This window comes from Rhinoderma darwinii, chromosome 8 (assembly GCF_050947455.1).
Source record: "Rhinoderma darwinii isolate aRhiDar2 chromosome 8, aRhiDar2.hap1, whole genome shotgun sequence".
Lineage (NCBI taxonomy): Eukaryota > Metazoa > Chordata > Amphibia > Anura > Rhinodermatidae > Rhinoderma > Rhinoderma darwinii.
Genome location: NC_134694.1, coordinates 85,710,218 through 85,732,391, shown reverse-complemented (window position 1 = coordinate 85,732,391; position 22,174 = coordinate 85,710,218). Strand labels below are relative to the sequence as shown.

At 41.1% G+C, this 22,174-nt stretch overlaps 1 protein-coding gene and 1 long non-coding RNA gene across 3 annotated transcripts in view; one reads left to right on the top strand and one right to left on the bottom strand.

Annotated features, from left to right (window-relative positions):
- Positions 1-22,174, top strand: part of LOC142659590 (uncharacterized) — a 76,591-nt gene that overhangs the window by 34,340 nt on the left and 20,077 nt on the right. The window lies entirely within an intron of this gene.
- The window catches only part of NRK (Nik related kinase), a 236,229-nt gene that overhangs the window by 204,838 nt on the left and 9,217 nt on the right, over positions 1-22,174 (bottom strand). The window contains exon 2 of the mRNA XM_075835864.1: positions 14,569-14,634. Coding sequence (XP_075691979.1) covers positions 14,569-14,634 — 66 coding nt within the window. The remainder of the gene's footprint in view (positions 1-14,568; positions 14,635-22,174) is intronic.

The following is a 22,174-nucleotide window of genomic DNA, read 5'->3' as shown; positions in this document are numbered from 1 at the left end:
TATACACCGTAAATTGCACATTGGCATTATTGTTTTGGCCTCAACACTATTATAAATGAATAAGACATGGCATATATCTGGTTCTCCACCTTCACAACCAATTTTTTTTTATTGTCCTAGTGCATCTAAAAGGAAAAAGGAACTTTGCAATGGGTCGTAATTAAATGTCCTAGCATTTTGCTTCTACAGCGCCTATGCAGACCTATGTGACTCCATGGTAACAGACAACACATAAACCTTGCATAGTCATTTTCTCTTTTATCTGTCCTCTACTTTTTGCTACCCTACTGAATGTATGTCAGCATGAAGTTGGGGAAGAAGGAAGAAAGTGTGACTGCAGGATCAGACTACACAGGGTTGATTTGTTGTCTGTTACCATAGAGATGCATAGATCTGCATAGGAGATGTATAAAAAAAACTAAATGATAGGAGATTTTTTAATTCGGACCAGCTGCAAAGTTTCATTTTTCAAAGCTTAATGTTTAATTTTAGATACATCGTAACCATAGGGGAAAAAATTTGGCTGCAAAGGTGGACATACCCTTTTAAAATACAGGTTAGTGAATGGCCAGTAGTATAATCTTTTTATTAAAGGGGTTAGCCCACCAAAACAACTTATATATCGACAAGATAGGCGATATGTGTTTGATTGCTGGGGTTCCTAATGGTGGGAGTCCCACCAATCTAAAGAACAGGGATTTGAGTCCTCTGTATGAATGGAGCAGCGGTTTACGTATACGCGCTACCAATCTATTTATTCTTTATGGGACTGCTGAAGATGGCTGCTCTTTTCATACAGGAGACTCGGGATCCCCATTCTCTGGATCAGTGGAAAGGTGATAAGTTGTTTTGGTGGGATACCCCCTTCAACAAACGTAAGTTTTTGTAATATTTTATTGGATTATCTTATGTTACTATTGCCTTGCAGCGCTGAGGTCCTGGGTTCAAATCCAACTAAGGACAATATCTGCATGGAGTTTGTATGTTCTCCCTGTGTTTGCGTGGGTTTCCTCCGGGTACTCCGGTTTTCTTCCACACCCCAAAAACATACCAATAGGGAATTTAGATTGTGAGCTCCAATAGGGACGAGACATTGTTGATCGGCGCTCGCTTGCTCCTGTCACACGGAGCTATAGATGGGGACGAACGGTCGTTACTCCGATCACTCGTCCCCCTGTTACATCATACATCATTGTCATGTCGGCCACGCGTCCCCCTGTGTACACAGGGAGATGTGCTGCCGACAACGATAATCTTTTAATTATCAACGATAATCGTTTGCTCGTTCATCTGCTGATCGCTGCCCTGTTTACACAGGGCAATTGGGAACAAGCATTATATTAACGCTTGTCAGCCCGATAATCGTCCCATATAAAACCCACTTTACTGTAAGTCATTCCACCTCAGAAATGCCCACTTGTAGGACGGCTCTTCTCAGTCTTAAAGAGGCTCTGTCACCAGATTTTGCAACCCCTATCTGCTATTGCAGCAGATAGGCGCTGCAATGTAGATTACAGTAACGTTTTTATTTTTAAAAAACGAGCATTTTTGGCCAAGTTATGACCATTTTTGTATTTATGCATCAGCGTTTGTAGGTAAGTAGCTACATCGACTTACCTGCAAACGCCGATGCTGCTGCAGAATCATCTGTAGCCTCTGGTGCCGATGTGTCCTCGCTCGTCTGACACGATGCAGGACCTGGGGAAGTGACGTCACAGCGTGATCTGGCAGAAGCTGGGCGTTCTGAAGAGAAGTGGATGATACTTCTCGTCAGAACGCCCAGCTAGTAAAAGAAGTAAAAACGCCCCGATGTACGCACATAATACACGCCCAGTTGTATTTTTACTTTTAAACACGCCCAGTTGTACTTTTGCAAGCCTCATTTGCATAAATAAAAAAATGGTCATAACTTGGCCAAAAATGCTCGTTTTTTAAAAATAAAAACGTTACTGTAATCTACATTGCAGTGCCGATCTGCTGCAATAGCAGATAGGGGCTGCAAAATCTGGTGACAGAGCCTCTTTAAGAAATGCACTAGAGCCCCTATTGAAACATCAGTCAGTGGGGTGAAAATTATAAACCTGTAAATGTTCCCTTATGTAACTCATATTTGGCATAGAACAAACCATTTACCATCACTTGACTTTTTTTTTTTTTCACGATCTCACTGAGGCTTTCAGTAATGTTTTTAAATTTAGTTATGAGACAATATCCTGAGGCGATCCAGTCAATTACAGCTTTCAGAGCTCCATGGCAGTCTGTGAGCGCAGAGCGTTTAATCTAACCTTGTGATTTCTAATGTGATTTGGAACATGACCCCTGACATGGTAAATGTGCTGCAAGTAGCATGAAATCTTTTAACACCACTATAAAATCTAAGTGGAGTAATGAAAATAAATAAGACACACAATGGTTAGGATGTGCAGTTCTAAAAGCTTTTATTATTGTAAGCAATGAAGCTGACGCTTGGAATGGAAAGCAGGTTTTTGTTTTTTTTTAAATGAAAAACGGCTTCTCTTGAGAGGTTTGTAAGCCACCAAGTCCAGATAAATGTTAAGAACCTATAAGGCTACATCTTCACATCCCGAAACAGCTATTGTAATATTGACAATTAGTTAATAGCTAGTGTCGGGCAGCCAGGGCATGTGCCTATGTTCTGGGTGCCATAGGAGGCACTAACAAGCCACTCTGCCTTGGCCGGGGCATTTAGATACAGGGCTAGGGAAGGTAAATTAATATTTGCCTAGATACGACTCTGAGGTACTACCTTCCCCAGGATCCTTAACACCTTCTTCTTACTCCCTTGCAGGCTGGTAATCCTTCTATGTGCAAGGAGTCTGTACATAAGCTTACAGAGTCCCTGCAGTTCCTTACTACAGAGCCATATGTACACCTTTGCAACCAATTTGTCTTTCTAATGCTCCAACACGTCTAAAATAAAAATGAGTCAACTTTATCGTTTTAAATACGAATTCTTAAGCATTTTCTGTCTACAGACACAATGCAGACCTATGTGTCTCCATGGTTACAGACTACAAACAAACACTGTTCAGTCTTTCTAAAGCTGTACGTTTTCCATCTATTCTCTACTTCTTGCTAACTTATCAAAAGTATGTTACTAAGGTTGTGTTTACATAGCATTTTACACTACAATCGGCATATGCGCTGAGAATGCTACTGGAGCATCTGCCAAAGATCTTCATAGGGCGCCGACAGATGCCAAAAAAGTGTCCACTGGGGTGGTATGAGGATTTATTTTTATCATAGGAGCCTATGCTACCGTATTCCTATACAGTGGCATTCATTGGAGGCTTCTGTTGGAGGTATACATTACGTCATACTCCCGACGTAGACCTCCAGCGGAAGCCTCAAACGCTGTCCAACATTTTGATCATTGGATATTGGCTTAAATTAAACCGTTTTGAAGTTTGTCGTGTTTTATTTTATTTTTTTTTTCTGGAAATATGTTTGGCTGACTTATGTCTTTTGCATTTTGTTCCTGTTTTTAAATTGTACAGTCGATGAGTTACCGGTCTACTGCTTTTAACTTTTCAATGATTTCTGTTGAAAAAAAATGATACATTTGGTGTCAAACATGTCTGTGCAGAACATTGGAAACACAGTTTGCCTAGATTCCCATATTGGGTGGTAGTGTTGAGGAAAATAAATTTGGCCCAACTACGACCTCTCTTAGCCACGCCATTTTTTCATAGTTGTCAAAGGTGCAAAAACTGTCTAGAACACATAATAAGTTTGGAGCAGGGCATATACGCCAAGTTTATTAGGTAATTTTCACATTTTGCTTAATGAATCTTCGCCATTATCTTAATTAATTGAGTGACTTATTTTTTATTTTTGTTTCTGTCATCTAGGTCTAGCATGTAAGAACTTTTCTACTAAAAGAAATATTTAGTTGTATTATTTAAGTTACCATGGTCTGTTATACAGGTAACTGCTGGTAACCACTAACCGCAGCCATTACATTACCGTATTCACAGGGTTTGCCACATTATTTTCCACAGTCCCTGATTTGCATATCAATCTGCATTGTTATTTGTACTTTAATTTAGTGTTTTACGTAGAATAGATGGGGACCCATAGCAAAAATTCAAATATACTATCCATTATGATACCTGGTTTTGCCCCCTCGTTCCCCATGCCGGAGAGAAAGGCCTGATGTTTGTTGTTTCCCACTCCATGACCCTTGGGCCAAATCCTCACCCTCTTGCTTGCTAACAATGTTGCCTCTTTGGAGATCGGAGTTCTACAAAGATTCACACCATTAAATGGGACCAACAAGAGCTGGTCTGCCTCTATGGTCCGTATGTCCTTTACTTCATTCTCCCTGCCTGTTCTCTTTTTTTTTTTTTTATCCTGCTGTTTATCTTCTGGGTGTCATAGTAGTTTTGTCATTGTATTCAAGAGTCAGGAAGTTTAGAATTCAGATAAGAGTGTGCTGCTGTGCATGGATATGTGGATGGTCACATCAATTTATATGATAAAATGGACCCAATGTTAAAAGGGGCTGTCACCAGTTTATAACTTCCCTATCTCCTACCTAATCTAATAGGCGCCTTGATGTAGATAACTACTGTTTTTTTCTTTGTTTTTTTTTAAAACAATTATTATTGACCAAGTTATGAACATTTTTCGATTTCTGCAAATTTTTTCTAAATGCCCAACTGGGCGTTTTTTTCTATGTACCAAGTGGGCATTGTATAGAAGAGTGTATGACGCTGACCAATCGGCATCATACACTTTTCTTCATTCCAGCCCAGCTTGATTCACAAGCACAGCGTGATCACGCAAGATCACGCTGTGACTTCCTCCCGCCGGTCCTTCACCGGAGTGACGGAAGACTGAACAGACATCGCCTCCAGCCATGCCAGCCATGCCACTTGGTGAATAGAAAAAAAATGCCCAGTTGGGCATTTAGTAAAAAATTGCATAAATCGAAAAATGTTCATAACTTGGTCAAAAATAAACGTTTTAAAAAAATAAATAAAATGCAGTCGTTATCTACATCGAAGCACCTATTAGATTAGGTAGGAGATAGAGAAGTTCTAAACTAGTGCCAGAGCCTCTTTAAAATAAAGCATATGAATATCATCCATATGGAATTCTACAGTGTAGCTGTTGCACATTTTGAGAAGATAAATTGATGACTTTTTTAAGATTTGAAATCTCTATCTCTTCCGCTCACTCTTATTAATGTCCCTACTTGACTTTACAATAAGAGAATTATTAAGCTGCCCTATTTAGCTTCTACTGAAGAGTGAATGTGTTCACAGCCGATAGACGGTATAACTATAGCTTACGACCTGATTACGTGAAGAGAAGCTCATTTAAAGCTGATTTTAGTGAATGTTTTCAGGAATTAATGATCTTTAACCATAGTCTGAATGCATTTGCCTTTTACAGCTATTTTTGGCCACTCTATGGAAGTTATGGAGCAGCACAAGATGGTATCTGACACACATTTGTCTTACATTTATGCCCCAAGGAACTTAATGTTTCCATTTGTCTAACTTAAGTATCTTCTATCATTTCTTCTCAATCCATTTTCCTTGCTCGTTTTCTTTCTTCTGTCAAGGTTGGCCTTGTAAAGGAAGCTAAACAACTCCTTTGATGAGATTAGTTTTGATATCCAGAAAGTATACTTTATCACAGGTGATACATTCTCTACTCCTTTATTGATTCCTATACTAAATCATTTGTATCTTCTGGTGCCTTTATTTTCTCCGCTTTGTCGAAGGCTTCAATAATGTAATGTAGATATACAATATTGTTATTGAATCTTGAAACATGTTTTGTAAAATATTAAACCCATTTTTAGCTTTGTTTTAGTAGGATGTCTTCATGTATATAGTTCTGATCTGAATTGTATGCAGTTATTTAACAGTGAAAGTGCTACTATCATTTTACTTGTGTAATGATACGAATCAAAGTGGTTCTCCGCTTTGGACAATCCCCGTTTTCTTAGAAAGGTCCCTTGATGATAAACTGATTATAGTATGTCTGTACGGAAACCTGCCGGGCAAGTGTTTCATTTCCATTCAGCACCACTACAGTGAAAATTAGGGCTCGTCCACACACTGCAGAATTGCTGCGTTTTTTCCATCCAGAATTTCAGACAAAAAAAAATGCAGCAGAATACAGTAGCAGCATAGTGGATGAGATGTAACAAATCTCATCCACATGCTGCGTAAAAATTCTGAGTAGAAATTGACCTGCGGTGCATATTTTTCGGACCGCAGCATGTCAATTCCTGCTGCGGAAAGTCGACTGAATTGCTGCGTTTTTCAGAGGGGAAGTCTCCATCTTCTAACATTGTGAAAACCGCTTCAAAGTTTGCACCGTTTTCTGCCATTAAAAACGCAGGAAATAGTGTGTTTTTGCCGAGAGCGGAATGTCTGCGTTTTTCAACTGAATTGCTGCAGAAATTTTCTGCATCAATTCCGTTGTGTGTGGACAAGCCCTTAAATATTACACAGTGCCCATTCGAATCAATGAGTTTTCTGTGCAATACAGGACAGGAAAGATTCTCCACAAATGAGGATCTTGTATAGAGGAACTTCCTCTATTAACTCAGAATTCCATAATAGGGTATATGGCAATAGGTTTTATAAACTGGACAACTCCTTTTTTTTTTTTTTTTAGAATAGTGGAACCTTTTTAATTGAATTGGTGCCCAAGAGTCTGATGCAAATCCAGAATGTTTCTGATATACACCTTCTCCCAATTCTAACTAAGTGCAACATATATCTCACATGGCGCATTTCTAGTCAATACTGAAGGAAGTGATGGCCTGGGCAACTAGATTTTGCACCCTCGTTCCCAAACTTAATGTTCCAAACTATGGAAAGGCAGCTGAACTGGATCCTACATTCCCAAGCTTATCGATGGGGCAATGTTGCTTAGGCAACTGTCTAACAGCATTATTTGGGCACTGTATAGCTATTTGGTACACACTAAAGCCTCATGCACATGACCGTAAGGGTTTCTACTGTCCATAAATATGGATCCGCAAATACGAATACACATCCGTAGCCGTTCACAATTGCGGAAGCGCCCATAGAAGTCTGTGGGCGCTTCTGCAATTGTGGACGGCTACGGATGTGTATTCGTATTTGCGGATCCGTATTTGCGGACAGTAAAAACCCTTAAGGTCGTGAGTCCATGCCGCAATTGCAGACAAGAATAGGGCATGTTCTATATTTTGCGCATCATTTCTACTGGCCGGACACACATCCGCAAATATTCGGAATGGTGTCCGCGGCCTATAGAAAAAAATGGGTCCGCAATTTTATCTGTAATTACCTGATCCATAATTACGGATGAAAACTACGATCATGTGCATCGGGCCTAAGGTGGTGAAATAAAGGCTACTGCACAAGTTTTCACAAATTGTGTGAGCCAAACTGCCACAAGAAGACAACCTCAATCAGAAGGGTCCCTACACAATAGGAGACGTAACCCTCTCTCTTGGGTCTAGACCTACAAAATGTATTCACTGTAGGTAGGAACCAGCTTTATTGTACACAAATTAAAAACAGTCATGGACCCATGGGTGGAGTGCATGACCAAGATGGGGCATTCACCATGTTAGAGGGTCAGTTTTTGATGAGTGTGGCCCTAGACCCTGACGTGGGAGCCCAACCAAGGATGGCACAGAAATTGAGGCGAATACAGCACAGTTCATTATAACGGGACTTTACTCCGGTTGAAGCACTAAGCGTAGTGATTACAATCTCTTATGGGCAAGTAGCTTGGTGGTTACAGTCTCCAGTGGGCACTTAACTTGGCGCTCTCCTTCTCTTATCTTTGGTCACACTTGCAGGCAGGGACGACTACACTCTCACCCACCCCTGGTGCAGGATAAATGCTGGCGTGGTCTATAACCACTTACAGGATACAAGAAGCACTCTTTTTGGCAGACAGCATCCCGGAACCGCTCAACAGAATGCACAGAGTCTACCTTTTACAGCGACGAATGATCGCAGGGTCCAATCCTCTTACAGACTTCCTCTAGTTCCCTGCCATACTGTCCAGCAAACGAATTCTCGCACCTGACAGCCTCTATCTCGATGTACAGTCTCCAATGCACACAAAAACACTCTGACCAATTGGCACGCCAAAACTTCTCCAATATAGTCTAGCTCCATTTTAGTACGGAGCCTATTTAGTCAGCAATTTTTAACATAGTGAAATAATTGGGCAAATGTTCTACAACCCAGGCACTTATACACACAGACCAAACCACCTGGATGAGAAGCCTAAGAAGTGGTCCAGCTAAGCATCAAGCCTCACAATTGGTGAACGGAGGACAGAAACAGAATAAGGTATGTAGTCTTGATTCATCTCATTGCGCCCCTAGGGACAACGACAGGGGTCACAGTCTTTTATAAAACAGCAGACACAGCCTGTTTTATGAAAACCTTGGTGTATCAAGTGACCCACAAACTTATAGGTAGACATGGAGACTGTAAACATCATTTTGCAATATTGCTCGCTCTTCAATATCATTATAATTGATTGTATTTTAAAGAAGATAAAAATGTAACATTTAGACCAAATTTTTCAGATGTTCATTATTTGGGGTATAAAAATGGGTAAAGTTTTAAAAAAGGTTTTTTGTTTTTATTAGTACATAAATGGGATCCATGTAATACTATCGAATTATATCCTGAAGTCAAGCATATAATATCTGCAGAGGAGTAGATAACAATTCAGACATTGTTATAACCTTATTTTTATGCTTTGGGCCATGTTCACACAAAATTTGTGCCCCTACATTAGATGTGTATGGTATTGTTTTGTTTTCTTTTTGGGGGTTTTAAAGGGGAAAGATGTATAGTATAGAAAAATGGATGTATCTATATACTTCCAGCTGCATATTTTTCATGAATTAATCAAACTGATCTCTTGAAGTATATAGTTGCATTTAGTTGGCATCAGTTTGACTGGTCTATTTTTATTTTCTTTAACCCCTTGAAGGACAATTTAATAAATCTTTACATCTGTTAGTTCTGTTAAACCTATGTTCCCCACCTGTTTATATGTTTAATTTTCTTCGTTATACGCTCCCTTAGGTTATTCCCGTTTGTTTACATCGCAAGTTTGTTGTGACCGGCCGTTTTCTGTACTGATTAACCCCTTGCGTACCTTCGACGTAATAGTACGTCGCTGGCCGCTTATTCCAGCGTACCTTCGACGTACTATTACGGCGCAGGAATAAACTGTCACTATGTGAAATCACATAGTGACAGAACAGCGGCGGCAGCTGTCATTGACAGCTAACAGTCTCTGCTACCGGCCTGGGGACCAATTAGCAGTCCCCAATGCCGGCGATTGCTGTGATTCGTCAGTCTCTGAAGACTGACCAATCACAGCCGTCTGTGACGTCGTCTGCAGGAGAAAGCTCCTGTCACTTTCTCTGATCTCCTCACTTCTGTGAGATACGTGAGGAGATCAGAGAAAGCGGTGTAAAAAAACCAAAAACACTTTTTATTAACCCCTTCCCGAAAATGGGCGTATAGTAACGCCCTGAGGATGAAGCGGGCACAGGAGCTGTGCTCGCTCCATCTTCATCGGATGTCGGCTGTAATATACAGCCGACCTCCCACTGCAACTACAGCGATCACTGTCCTCTCCGATCGCTGTAGTTTAAACCCTTAAATGCCGCTGTCAATAGCGACAGCGGCATTTAAGTGATTGATACAGAGGGAGGGGGCTCCCTCTGCACCCCATTGCCCCCCCCCCCGCGAAAAATCGCGGGGTTCTGATGGTTGCAATGGCAACCAGGAAGCCTAGCAACGGCTTCCCTGGTTGCCAGGTACGGGAGCCTATTAGGTCCTGCCCAAGGCAGGACGTAATAGGCTCAACTGTCAGTTGTAAAGTGACAGTTACAATACACTGCACTACACAATTACATACATAAGTAGTGCAGTGTATTGTACAGGGGATCAGAAGATCAGATCTCCCAGTCCCCTAGTATGTGTAAAATAAAAAGTGAAAAAAAAGCAAAAAAAAAAGTTTTAGATAAATAAATAAATACAAGTTTTACGTAATAAAAACAATAATCGCCTTGTTTCCCTGATCAAGCCCTTTATAATTAGAAAAAAAAGACAAAAACTAGACATAATAGGTATCGCCGCGTTCGTATTGGCCTGACCTAAAAAAATATCATATTATTTATCCCGCACGGTGAACACCATAAAAAAAATACCATAAAAAACAATGGCAGAATTTCCTTTTTTGGTCACGTTGTTTCCAAAAAAATGGAATAAAAAGTGATCAAAAATCGCGCGTAGCCAAACATGGTACCAATAAAAACGACAGTGTGTCACGCAAAAAATGTATGTACTCCGCACAGATTACATATGCCCCCACATTATAAACTGAAACACCAGTAAAACACTAAACAAAACTACTACCAAGCAAAATCTGCGCTCCAAAAGCCAAATGGTGCTCCTTCTGGGCCTGGCAGTGTGCCCAAACAGCGGTTTATGACCACATATGGGGTATTACCGTACTCTGGAGAACCGCTTAACAACTTATGGGGCGTATGTCTCCAGTGGTACAAGCTGGGCCCAATGCATTGGGCACTGAAATAGCATATATGTGGAAAATGTCAATTTTCAATCTGCAACATCCACTGTGCACTAATTTCTGCAAAACCTTTGGGGGTCAAAATGCTCACTACACTTCTAGATGAATTCCTTGAGGGGTGTAGTTTCCTAAATGGGGTCACTTCTCGGGAGTTTTCACTGTACTCGTACCTCAGCGCAATGCAACATGGCGTCAAAAACAAATTTTGTAAAATCTCCACTCCAAAAACGAAATTGCACTTTTTCCGTTTAGACCATTGCCGTATGTCCAAATAGCCGTTTACAACCACATATGGGGTATTTCCGTAATCAGGAGAAATTGTGTAACACATTTTGGGGTGTCTTTTCTCCTGTATTCCTTGTGGAAATGAAAAATTCTGAGCTAAAGCTACAGGTTATTGGAAAAAAAAAATGTTTTCATTTTCACGGACCAATTCTAATAAAATCTATAAAACACCTGAGGGCTCAAAATGCTGACTACACCTCTAATTTAATTCTTTCAGGGGTATAGTCTCCAAATTGGGATCACATCTGGGGAATTTCTACTGTACTGGTACTTCAGGGACTCTGCAAATGCGACATGGCCCCCAGAAACCAATTCAGCAAAATCTGAGCTGCAAAATCCAAATGGTGCTCCGTCCCTTCTGAGCCCTGCCATGGGTCCAAACAGCAGTTTATTACCACATAATGGGGTATTTCCGTAATCGGGAGAAATTGCTTTACAAATGTTGAGGTGCTTTTTCTCCTTTATTCCTTATAAAAATTAGAAAATTCTGTGTTTTTTCCAAAAAAAAAGTCTCTTTTCATCTTCAGACTAATTCCAATAAATTCAGCAAAAAACCTGTGTGGTCAAAATGATAACTATACCACTAGAAAAATTCCTTGAGGGGTATAGTTTCCAAAATGGGGTCACTTTTGGGGGGATTCCACTGTTTAGGTCCCTCCAGGGCGTTGCAAACGTGACACGGCACTGAAAACCATTCCAGTAAAATCAGAGCTCCAAAATCCAAATGGCGCTCCTTCCCTTCTGAGCCCTGCTGTGGGTCCAAACAGCAGTTTATTACCACATATGGGGTATTTCCGTAATCGCGAGAAATTGCTTTACAAATGTTGGGGTGCTTTCTCTCCTTTATTTCTTGCAAAAATTAGAAATTTTTACGTTTTTCCAGAAAAAAAGTAGATTTTCATTTTCACAGACTAACTCCAGAAAATATAGCAAAATACCTGTGTAGTCAAAATGCTAACTATACCCCTAGATAAATTCCCTGAGGGGTGTAGTTTAAAAAATGGGGGTCACTTTTGGGGGTTTCCACTGTTTTGGCACCACAAGACCTCTTCAAACCTGACATGGTGCCTAAAATATATTCTGAAAAAAGGAGGCCCCAAAATCCAAGAGGTGCTCCTTTGCTTCTGAGGCCTGTGTTTCAGTCCATTATCACACTAGGGCCACATGTGGGATATTTCTAAAAACTGCAGAATCTGGGCAATAAATATTGAGTTGCGTTTCTCAGGTAAAACCTTCTGTGGTACAGAAGAAAATGTATTACATATGAATTTTGTAAAAAAAATGAAATTTGAAAATTTCAGCTCTACTTTCCTTCAATTCCTGTAAAACGCCTAAAGAGTTGAAACACTTTCTGAATCCTGTTTTGGATACTTTGAGGGGTGCAGTTTTCAAAATGGGGTGTTTTATGGGGGTTTCTATTATATAGGGCACTCAAAACCACTTCAGAACTGAACTCGTCCCTGAAAAAAATCGCTTTTTGAAATTTTCTTAAAAATATGAGAAATTGCTGCTAAAGTTCTAAGCCTTGTGAGGTCATAGAAAAATAAAAGGATGTTCAAAAAACGATGCAACATAAAGTAGACATATGGGAGATGTTAATTGGTAACTATTTTGTGTGGTATTACCATCTGTTTTACAAGCAGATGCATTTAAAATTCAAAAAATCATAATTTCTTCATATTTTCGCTAAATGTTGGTGTTTTTCACAAATAAGCAATGAATTTATCGACCAAATTTTTGCACTAAACTAAAGTACAATATGTCACGAGAAAACAATCTCAGAATCAATTGGATAGGTGAAAGCATTCCGGAGTTATTACCACATAAAGTGATACATGTCAGATTTGAAAAAATGGGTCTGGTCCTCAAGGCCAAAATGAGGTACTCAAGGGGTTAAAGACTACAAATCCCTTGATTCAAAGCGCCAACCGATAACAACAGAGCATGCGTGTTGGTTACCGAGGGTATGTGTTTTCAGACGTAATTCGGGCCGTTTACGCCTCAAATTAGGCCTGAAAAAACGGCACCATTATGCCTCCAAACATCTGCCCACTGCTTGCAATGGGATTTATGGTGTTCTGTTCCCACGATGAGTCATTTTACGCGTCGTTTTCAAAATACGGCGCATAAGTCGCGTAAAAAAAGTGCAGGTCATTTCTTGGGACATTTTTGGAGCCGTTTTTCATTGACTTCATTGAAAAACAGCTCCAAAAAGGCCTCGAAAAATGCGAGTTGCTACAAAAACGTCTGACAATCAGGAGCTGTTTTCAAGCGTATTTTCAGACCGATTTTGCTAAATTGTGTGAACATACCCTGAGTGTGTATCAACCATGCATGCTCTGAATAGGAGAATTAGTACATTGTACAACTCCTAACTACAGTGTCCAGTTACGTCATTTATGACGTGACCGTACACTCAGACAATAGGAAAACGGAACTTAGAGCTCATGGACGGGGCTGAGGAGGAAGTTTGGATTTCAGGTTAGCGAGGGGTCACGTGACAGAAGATGCGATACGCCGCTAAGTCACATAAGTTGCATCTTTCTGTCGGAGGTGTACGTTAGCAAATTCAACCCAATTTATTTTTTCAAGTGGAATCTCTCTAGGTTTTTAAGTGAATTAATGAATTGATTGCTTTCTTTTTAACATTAGATAAAAATGCTTGTGTACAGCTGGCAATATATGGACAATTGTGCCACAAGTTATTGTAGCATTCAGATTAACTGTGCTTTTTAGGTGCCAGTCTGATTATTTTGTACCATTTTTGGTTTGGCTAAATTAATTAAAAAACGTAATGGACCGTCGCCTAATATTATTTGGATTGTTGCATTTCTAGTAATTAGCTGATCTTTTCTAACATGGGTCAATGGTTTGTGCTACTGCTGATGATATTTAACATCGGAAAATCATTCTGACCATAGCAAAATAACTTTGCATGTCTGTTGCTATCAGATGACTTCTCTTCGATGGAGTAATTCTCCAAATGTTCTGTTAATGGTCTATTTATTACATGAAGGGCATACGTTTTTAATTCTTTAGACGTTACCGTCCCTGATTACAGAGCAGAGTAGAAAGACTGCAGAAGATGGGGGTGTGTCTCTTCATTTACTGGCTAAACAATTATGTTGAGAGGAGATGGAGAGCAGGAGGAGGAATCAGAGAGAGAGAGTGTGACTTAGCAACACACGCTGCATGGAAGTCTATCGAGTGGGAGGGGTGAGCAGGAAGAGGGAGCAGAGATAAACACACAGATGTGATGGTGAGCTTTCTGTGTCACCCCAGTGCTGGATTCCCAGCTACACTGCCCATTACTGCTATATAATCTTCTCCTTTCTGCTGCTTCTATATATGTGGTAGATAGAGATAGGAGAGAAGGATTCTCCTATTCTATGTGGGCTCTGTATAGAAAACATGATAGCCGTTAGGCTCTGCCCACCATCTCAGAGACAACTAGGAATCGGAGAGAGAGACTGCAGGGAAAACTGCTAAATAATACAACATACAAGTCATATAATGGCCAGAAATAGTGTTATTCCACATGTACACACATTATTCTGAAAAGGTTAGGTATACTTTAAGACAGATATTAGTATGAAACCAACAGATGAAACAATTTGCTAAGTTTACCAGTATAATTAGCAGCTGGAGAATTAAAAATTAAATCAGTCAAACCTTGTAGACTTGTCCATATGTCCCATTTCCAACCACTTCCACGAGCTCAAAAATTCCTGCAGGATCCTGTAGAGAAGAATAAATGAAGAAATAAAGCTTAGGAGAGGCAGTTTAGAAGCTTACGCATTCATTAACCAGCTTTCACTGAGAGGATTTCATGAATTCTGTATTAATCAATTTGCTGCAAAGTAGCTAGAAATGCATTTGAATGCTAAGTTTACTTTATCTCCGTTTTCTGTGTCAGTGACTCACACGGTATTTGGTTCCATAACGCTATTCAAGGGTATTTATGCAATTATGTGTTATGTAATTTAGGACAAGATGAATATAGAGAAGAAATATATTTTGGGTTTTAATGTTCAGCTCTTTGAAGAGCCTTAACATCCAGATCATAAAAGTTCCAAGTGCTCATGAATGTTCCTGCTTTTTGACTTATTGGAGCAGCGGCTGGTGTCCAGAGTTGCTGGAATCTGGCATGGGAAATAGTATACAGTCATTTTGGGGCTGCATAAAGTGGTCTTTGGTCTAGTCTACCGAGGTCTCATCTCCCCTCTTGTCATGTTTGCAAGTCTTGTATATGTTATTCCCATAGTCACCCCATTTATTCTCTGTGCAGTCTTGGATTAGTACACAAGAAGAAGGCACTCTGACACTTTTGGATGACTATAGCTCATATGCACCTTGGGATCTGGGAATACAGTCCACTTGGACTGAGTACAGTTGCAGCGGAATATGTTACATGCAGATTTTGCTATAGCTTTCAACCATAAATTCCATTACAAAAGATAAAATCCATGGCAAATCTTTAATATATTAAGCAACTGCGGATTTGAAAACAAGCGGCATGTCCCAAAATCCACAGAGATTTTTTTCCTTTTTAAATGTGAAAGTTTTACAACCCCATTTACATATGTTAGACTGTAATTATGATGCGTATTTTTGGTGTAACAACCATCTACCTGAACCTTGTCTTTGGATATAATATTATTTTTAATGACGTAGAGAAGCAGAAACCAGCTATTAGATGGTAAGACGTGCAATTTTCAAATACAACCCTGTAATAATGCACATTAAGACACGACCACACAGGGACTGTTGTACGTATACTAATAAACGAAAAGGTCTTCTGCACCAATGGTGGATCATCATATGGGCGGTTCGGGCGGCTGCCCAGAGCCCGAGGCACCAAGGGGGTCCATGGCTGCCTGAACTGCACATATTCTTAAAAACTATGCAGCGCACTTGCGCTGGTAACTGTCGCTGCAGAGATGGGGGGAAGGTGCAGGGAGAGCACTTCGGGGTGGGCTTAGCCGGGATAGTGAAAGTTACAACTCCCTACATAAATGTGCTCCGAATAGAAGGCTAAAGAATCTTTGATAACGTCATGCCCATGTGACCCCGCCCACAAATCAGGTCCTTCTACCACAGTGAAGAAGCAGAATATCTTCAGGGGAGAAGGCCCGCCCACCAGTCAGGTCTTTACACAGAGCTCCAGGCTGGTGAGTGCTTTTCCAAACCCCCATCCCTTCATCCCTCCCTCCATTTCTTCATCCCTCCTTCCATCTCTTCATCAATTCATCACTCCATTACCCCCTCCCTTCATCACTCACTCACTCCCATCATCACTCCCTCCCTCTCTTCATCCCTCCATCACTCACTCCCTCTCTTCATCACTGCTGTGTGTGGCACTATCTACAGGGGGATGTGTGTGTGACGTGATCTACAGGGGGATCTGTGTGTGACGCTATCTACAGGGGGATGTGTGTGTGACGCTATCTACAGGGGGATGTGTGTGTGACGCTATCGAAAGGGGGAATTGTGCATGACGCTATCTACAGGGGCTGTGTGTGTGGCGCTATCTACAGGGGCTGTGTGTGTGGCGCTATCTACAGGGGCTGTGTGTGTGGCGCTATCTACAGGGACTGTGTGTGGCGCTATCTACTGAGGGATGTGTGTGTGACGCTATCTACAGGGAATGTGTGTGTGTGACGCTATCTACAGTGGGATGTGTGTGTGGTGCTATCTAAAGGGGGAATTGTGTGTGACGCGATCTACAGGGGCTGTGTGTGTGGTAATATCTACAGGGGCTGTGTGTGTGGCGCTATCTACAGGGGGAAGTGTGTGGTTCTACCTACAAGGGGATGTGTGTGTGACGCTATCTACAGGGGCTGTGTGTGTGACGCTATCTACAGGGGCCTTTGTGCATGTGGTGCTTTACAGTGTTTGACAATTATATTCAGGGGCACAGTATATGGTGCTATTATATTTAGAGGCACAGTGCGTGGCCCCATGATCATTTTATTTTCGTTTATATGTGTAGAAATGTTGGAAAAGTGAGAAACAGAAGACATCTAAGTGGCAAATTGTGCAGAAATGAGTCATGGCCGGGAGAGGTCGTCATGAAATCTGTACCGGATGGAGAAGAAAAGAGGAAAAAAGTTACCAGAATCTGAGAAGTCGTCACCTGTGAGTCACTAGGTTTATAGAGAATCTGTCACCTCTCCTGACATGTTTATTATAGGAAATCCTTGTGTTTCACAAAAAGTCTTTATGCAGTACAGGACTGATAGACAAAGGCGTGTTACCATTCCCCTTGTCAGGAGGATGTATCCCTGCACAGTGTGATACTCTCAGCGATGGTTGGAGACTGTCAGTATGGAGGGCCACAGCCCTTTGACAAGGGGAATCGTAACACCCATTTCTTAATGCTTGCACAAAAAGGTAGTGTTACGGTGTGGCGGGGGAGAAGGGGGGCCCAAGTTTTGGTAACAGCCCAGGGCCTATAGTCTACTTAATCCGCCACTGTTCTGCACAACCACTTCTCTAAAAAAGGACTCGCTATTGATCTAGCTGGCAGCTGAAACCAGCAATCAGCTGTTCTTGCCAGGGGAAACTGGGTACAGGTCTACCATTCATTTCTGTCCTGGTCAGATGATCACATAGGGATTTGAAAGTTACAGCATAATTGTTACAGCTATCCCTTGTAACACTCAGTACACCTGTGTGTGCATCACGTGACCAGGACCGATTTTCATCCTCTCTCCCCAATCAACAAAAAAAGCACAAATCCTTTAAAATCATGACTAATATAGAAAGTATATTACACAATTACTAACTTTATTGGCTGAAAAATTGAATAACTCTTTAACAAAATGTGCTATGTTCTTTCCTTATTAAGGGGGGGGGGGGATTTGGACTCCTTTTTGGCACATAGCCATATATTCAAGTAGATTCTTCTCCCTGATAAATTGTAGCTACTGGTTCGGATTCACGTGAACCCCCTTTCCAAGGTTCAACCCTAAGTTAGAAGCCGATTTACCTATAGGCATAGTAGTCCTGTGCCTATACGCGGCCCTGCGGGAAGAATATTTGCTGATGTGAAAATTTACATATGAATACCCTGTACTGTGTGTGTGTTTATATGTTGTTTAGGCGCTCACAATACTGTAGGGGTGAGAGGAGGACAAGGGAAAAGTTACCGTTGGTGCCAGAAGTTGAGAAGGGCACCTCAATGTTCTGCTTTATGTTGTATGAGCAGACAAATTTTAAAGCCATACATCACTTAAAGCCTTGATGGGTGCAGTCTAAGAGATGTAATTCTGGTACTAAGCTCAGTAGAACCTTCTACAGTGTTTCAGACAGTAAGACTTTCATCTGGATGAAGTAGGAGAAAGAAGCTGGGACAAGGCTACTGCAGGAGACATATAGACATACATGTACTACACAAAAGCGGTGTAGCAACATTTTCATCATTTTGGTGTAGTGAAAACCAAATAAAGAATGTTTCCCTTTATTAAGTATCTTTCTTAAAACACTACAGATAAATAAGCCCTTTGATCTATTTCATATGTTATTATATGTTATTTGCTAACATAGTTTCATAGTTATGTTTTTAAAAAAAGACACCAGTCCAACAAGTTCAACCTTTCCCAGATCAATTATACATCATTTATTGCTAAATTATTTATATCCCTCAATGTCATTTATCATTAGATAAGCATCTAGCTCTGTTTTTGAATGCTGACATAGTATCTGCCATTACTACCTCTTGTGGTAGGGTGTTCCATAGTTTAACTACACTGACTACAAAGAACCCTTTCCTATACTGATTAACTGCCTTTCCTTCACACTTAAAAGATGTCCTCTGGTCCGTTGTAAAGTTCTTGGAATGAATAATCATGTGCCAGTTCTTTGTATTGATCACACATACTGTGCATTTATACACCACTAAGGTGTTTCGTTTTTTTTCAAGCTGAACAATCCCAATTTTTTTACCCTCTCATTGTAAGAGAGACCTCCCATCTCATTTAATATTCCAGTTGCCCATCTCTGATTACTTTAAACCCAGCTGTCCGATATCTTTTTTTTTTTTTTTTTTTTATAATATGGTGCCCTATACTGAATTCCATATTCGAGATGTGGTCTTGCAAGGGATTTATAGAGGCAATATTACATTGGGATCACAGGTTTTTATCTCTCTTGCTCTCTTATATGCTTTTGCAGCTGCTGCTTGACATTGAGTATTGCTTCTTAGCTTACTTGTACCCAGAATACCTAAATGCTAGAATGTGCAACCACCCCAATAAATGTATTATCTTTTGTATATATTAGTAATAATTGCATTGCTTCATATTACTTCATTCAGTCACATTCCTGGATTCATTGATTATTGTAAAGGCACGGCTGATTCAGGCGTTGCTCTCAAACACAAATTAGTCACATTGGTTGTTTGGCAGACCACAGTAATTCCCTTGAAAACAAAGCACATTTGAAGTGATTTGACTGATCATTAAAAAAAAAAAAACAGATCCACATGGCAAACTCTGCACCAGATGATTCCTCTGAAAGTAAAAAAAGAGCGAGTCTTATTTATTTTAGATTTCACAGCTGGATGTCCTGTTTCTAACATCCCATTATGTAAGCAGCAGAGGTCAGGAGCTGCTGTTTGCAGGGATCGATGAGATACCTGGAATATATTGTAACCTCTGTGTAAATCTTATTCAGTAGTTTTAGCTCATGAGATGCTGACCAGCACTGAACTGTGCATGGTCTTGTAAATCTCACAGCCTTTAGGTTAGCAGTAGGGCCGATTCTAGCTTTTCTGCTACCGGAGGCAAAAATGTCCCATTAAATATACAATGAATTGCAACAATTCCATCATCCCTGCAATTTTGTTATTCTAAATATATCCTATCTAATTACAGCACCAGAACCAAGATCTGACATATATATGGCACCAGGACAAAGCTACGTACATATATACAGCAACACAACCAAGCTCGGTGCATTTATACAGCACCACAACAAAGCTTAGTATATTTATACAGCACCAGAACAAAGCTCCGTACATAAATACAGCACCCGAACCAAGCTCGGTACGTATATACGGCACCCAAACCAAGCTTGGCACATATATGCAGCACCCGAACCAAGCTCGGCACATATATACAGCACCAGAACAAAACTCAGTACATATATATATATATATATATATATATATATATATATATATATATATATATACAGCACCAGTACAAATACAGCTCCGTACAGCGATCATTTGCAAATTTAGTTTAACCCCCAGCATGACCGAACAAAGATAAGGATATGCTGGGAGTGGCAGTTTCACAAAAAAAATCATCCCACCCATCATCTCACTGCAGATCATACAGTGACTACAGTACTGATTAGAGGTAGAATAAACATTTACACTAAGTGACTCACAGGTGATGTCTTCTCAGATTCTAGTCGTTAATTTTCTCTCGCTTCTCCATCCGGTCCAGACCTCTATTGACTTCTCCCGGCCACATCCAATTTCTGCAGTTTGCCGCTCAGATAGCTTCAGCTTCTCACTTTTCAAACTTTTCCACACCTATAAAGGAAGATAAAATTCTCATGGTGCCACACACTACGCCCCTAAAAATAGCACCATATACTGTGTTCCTAAATATAATAGCACAATACACAATGCCCCTGACTATAATAGCACCATACACTGTGTCCCTGATTATAATAGCATCATACACTGTCACACAGTGCCCCCTGTAGATAGAGCCCCCTGTAAATAGTACCCCCCATACATAGTGCCCCCATAGAGCCTCCTGTAGATAGTGCCCCCCCATAGAGCCAGATGTAAATAGTACCCCTCATAGAGCCTCCTCTATCTACTGCTCCCCGTAGAGCCCTTTGTAGATAGTGCCCTACATACATTCCCTTGTAGATAGTGCCCCACAAATAGCTTTACATACAGAAAAAACTTTACATACTCATATGAAACGTTGTCCTCTAGCAATGCAGCCCTGCTTTCTCCTGAGCAGGTCAACTGGAGATGAACGATGCAAGCGGCACGATGACATCATCGCGCCGCCTGCATCATCGAAAAGCACTGAATGGCAGGTCAATGTAGCAATCGGCATGATGATGGTATCGCACCACCTGCAACATTGAAAGGTGCTGAATGGCACTAATAAGGGACTAATGCTCCTTACCTTACGAGCCTAGTAATTGTACAATTATATTGCAAGAGGGGCTGGTGGCGGTTGGTTTTAGAGGCACCGCCGCCCACTCAGAGATGCTGCGGGTCGCCGCCTGAGGCAAGAGGTTCACCTCGCCTCGATGCGGATGATGGTTTTTGGGAACAGCTGCCTTACTGTACCCAAATCTAATGAACACAATGCGTAAACTTTAATTTGTTTTCTTCTCAGCTGGTTTTGCCAGGGGGAAGCCTGCTATTGCTAGACATTTCTACTGCAGGGAATTTTAGTATTATGTGGTGGCCACCCAGATGCATGGTCATCTATGTAATACATGGATCAGGGGCGTAGCTAAAGGCTCATGGGCCCGGGTGCAAGAATTCAGCTTGGGCCCCCCTACCACTCCCCAACACCACCATCATCATCAGACCCCTTCGCGTGCCTATGCCCAGACGCCTTGCCCAACAGCCCCCATAGTATAATGCCCCCACACAGTATAATGCCCCATAACGTATAATGCCCCCATAACAGCCCCATACTGTATAATGCTCCCCATATCAGCCCCCCATACAGTATAATTCCGCCATATCAGCCCCCCATACAGTATAATTCCCCCATATCAGCCCCCATTCAGTATAATGCCCCACATCTTATCAGCCCCCATGCCATATCAGCCCCCATGCAGTATAATGCCCCCATATGTGCATAATAGAAAAATAGCATAATTACTTACCTATCCCCGTTCCCACACCAGGTGGAGGATCCTTCGCCTGCTCCGGTGTGTGCTATGAGTGACTCAGCGCAGGCAGGGCACAGTGAGTTAAGGTGATGTCAGCTCCTTGCTCCAGGATTGAATGGAACCGGGACGTCGGTGAGTGACTCGCGACCCCCCGGAGGTCTTCACACGAACCCCCAGGGGGACGCGACCCACAGTGTAGGGATGTCACGATACCAAAATTTGGACTTCGATACCGATACTTCGTTTACAGTAATAAAAAGAAAAAGTTATTTCCTTTTCTAATGTGAGGCACGAGGTGTGATGATGAATTTTGAATGTGCCTCACATTAATAGTAATTAATCCCATCATGTTTCTCAGTCATAATGGGTTAATGTGTGAGGTACATGATGGGGT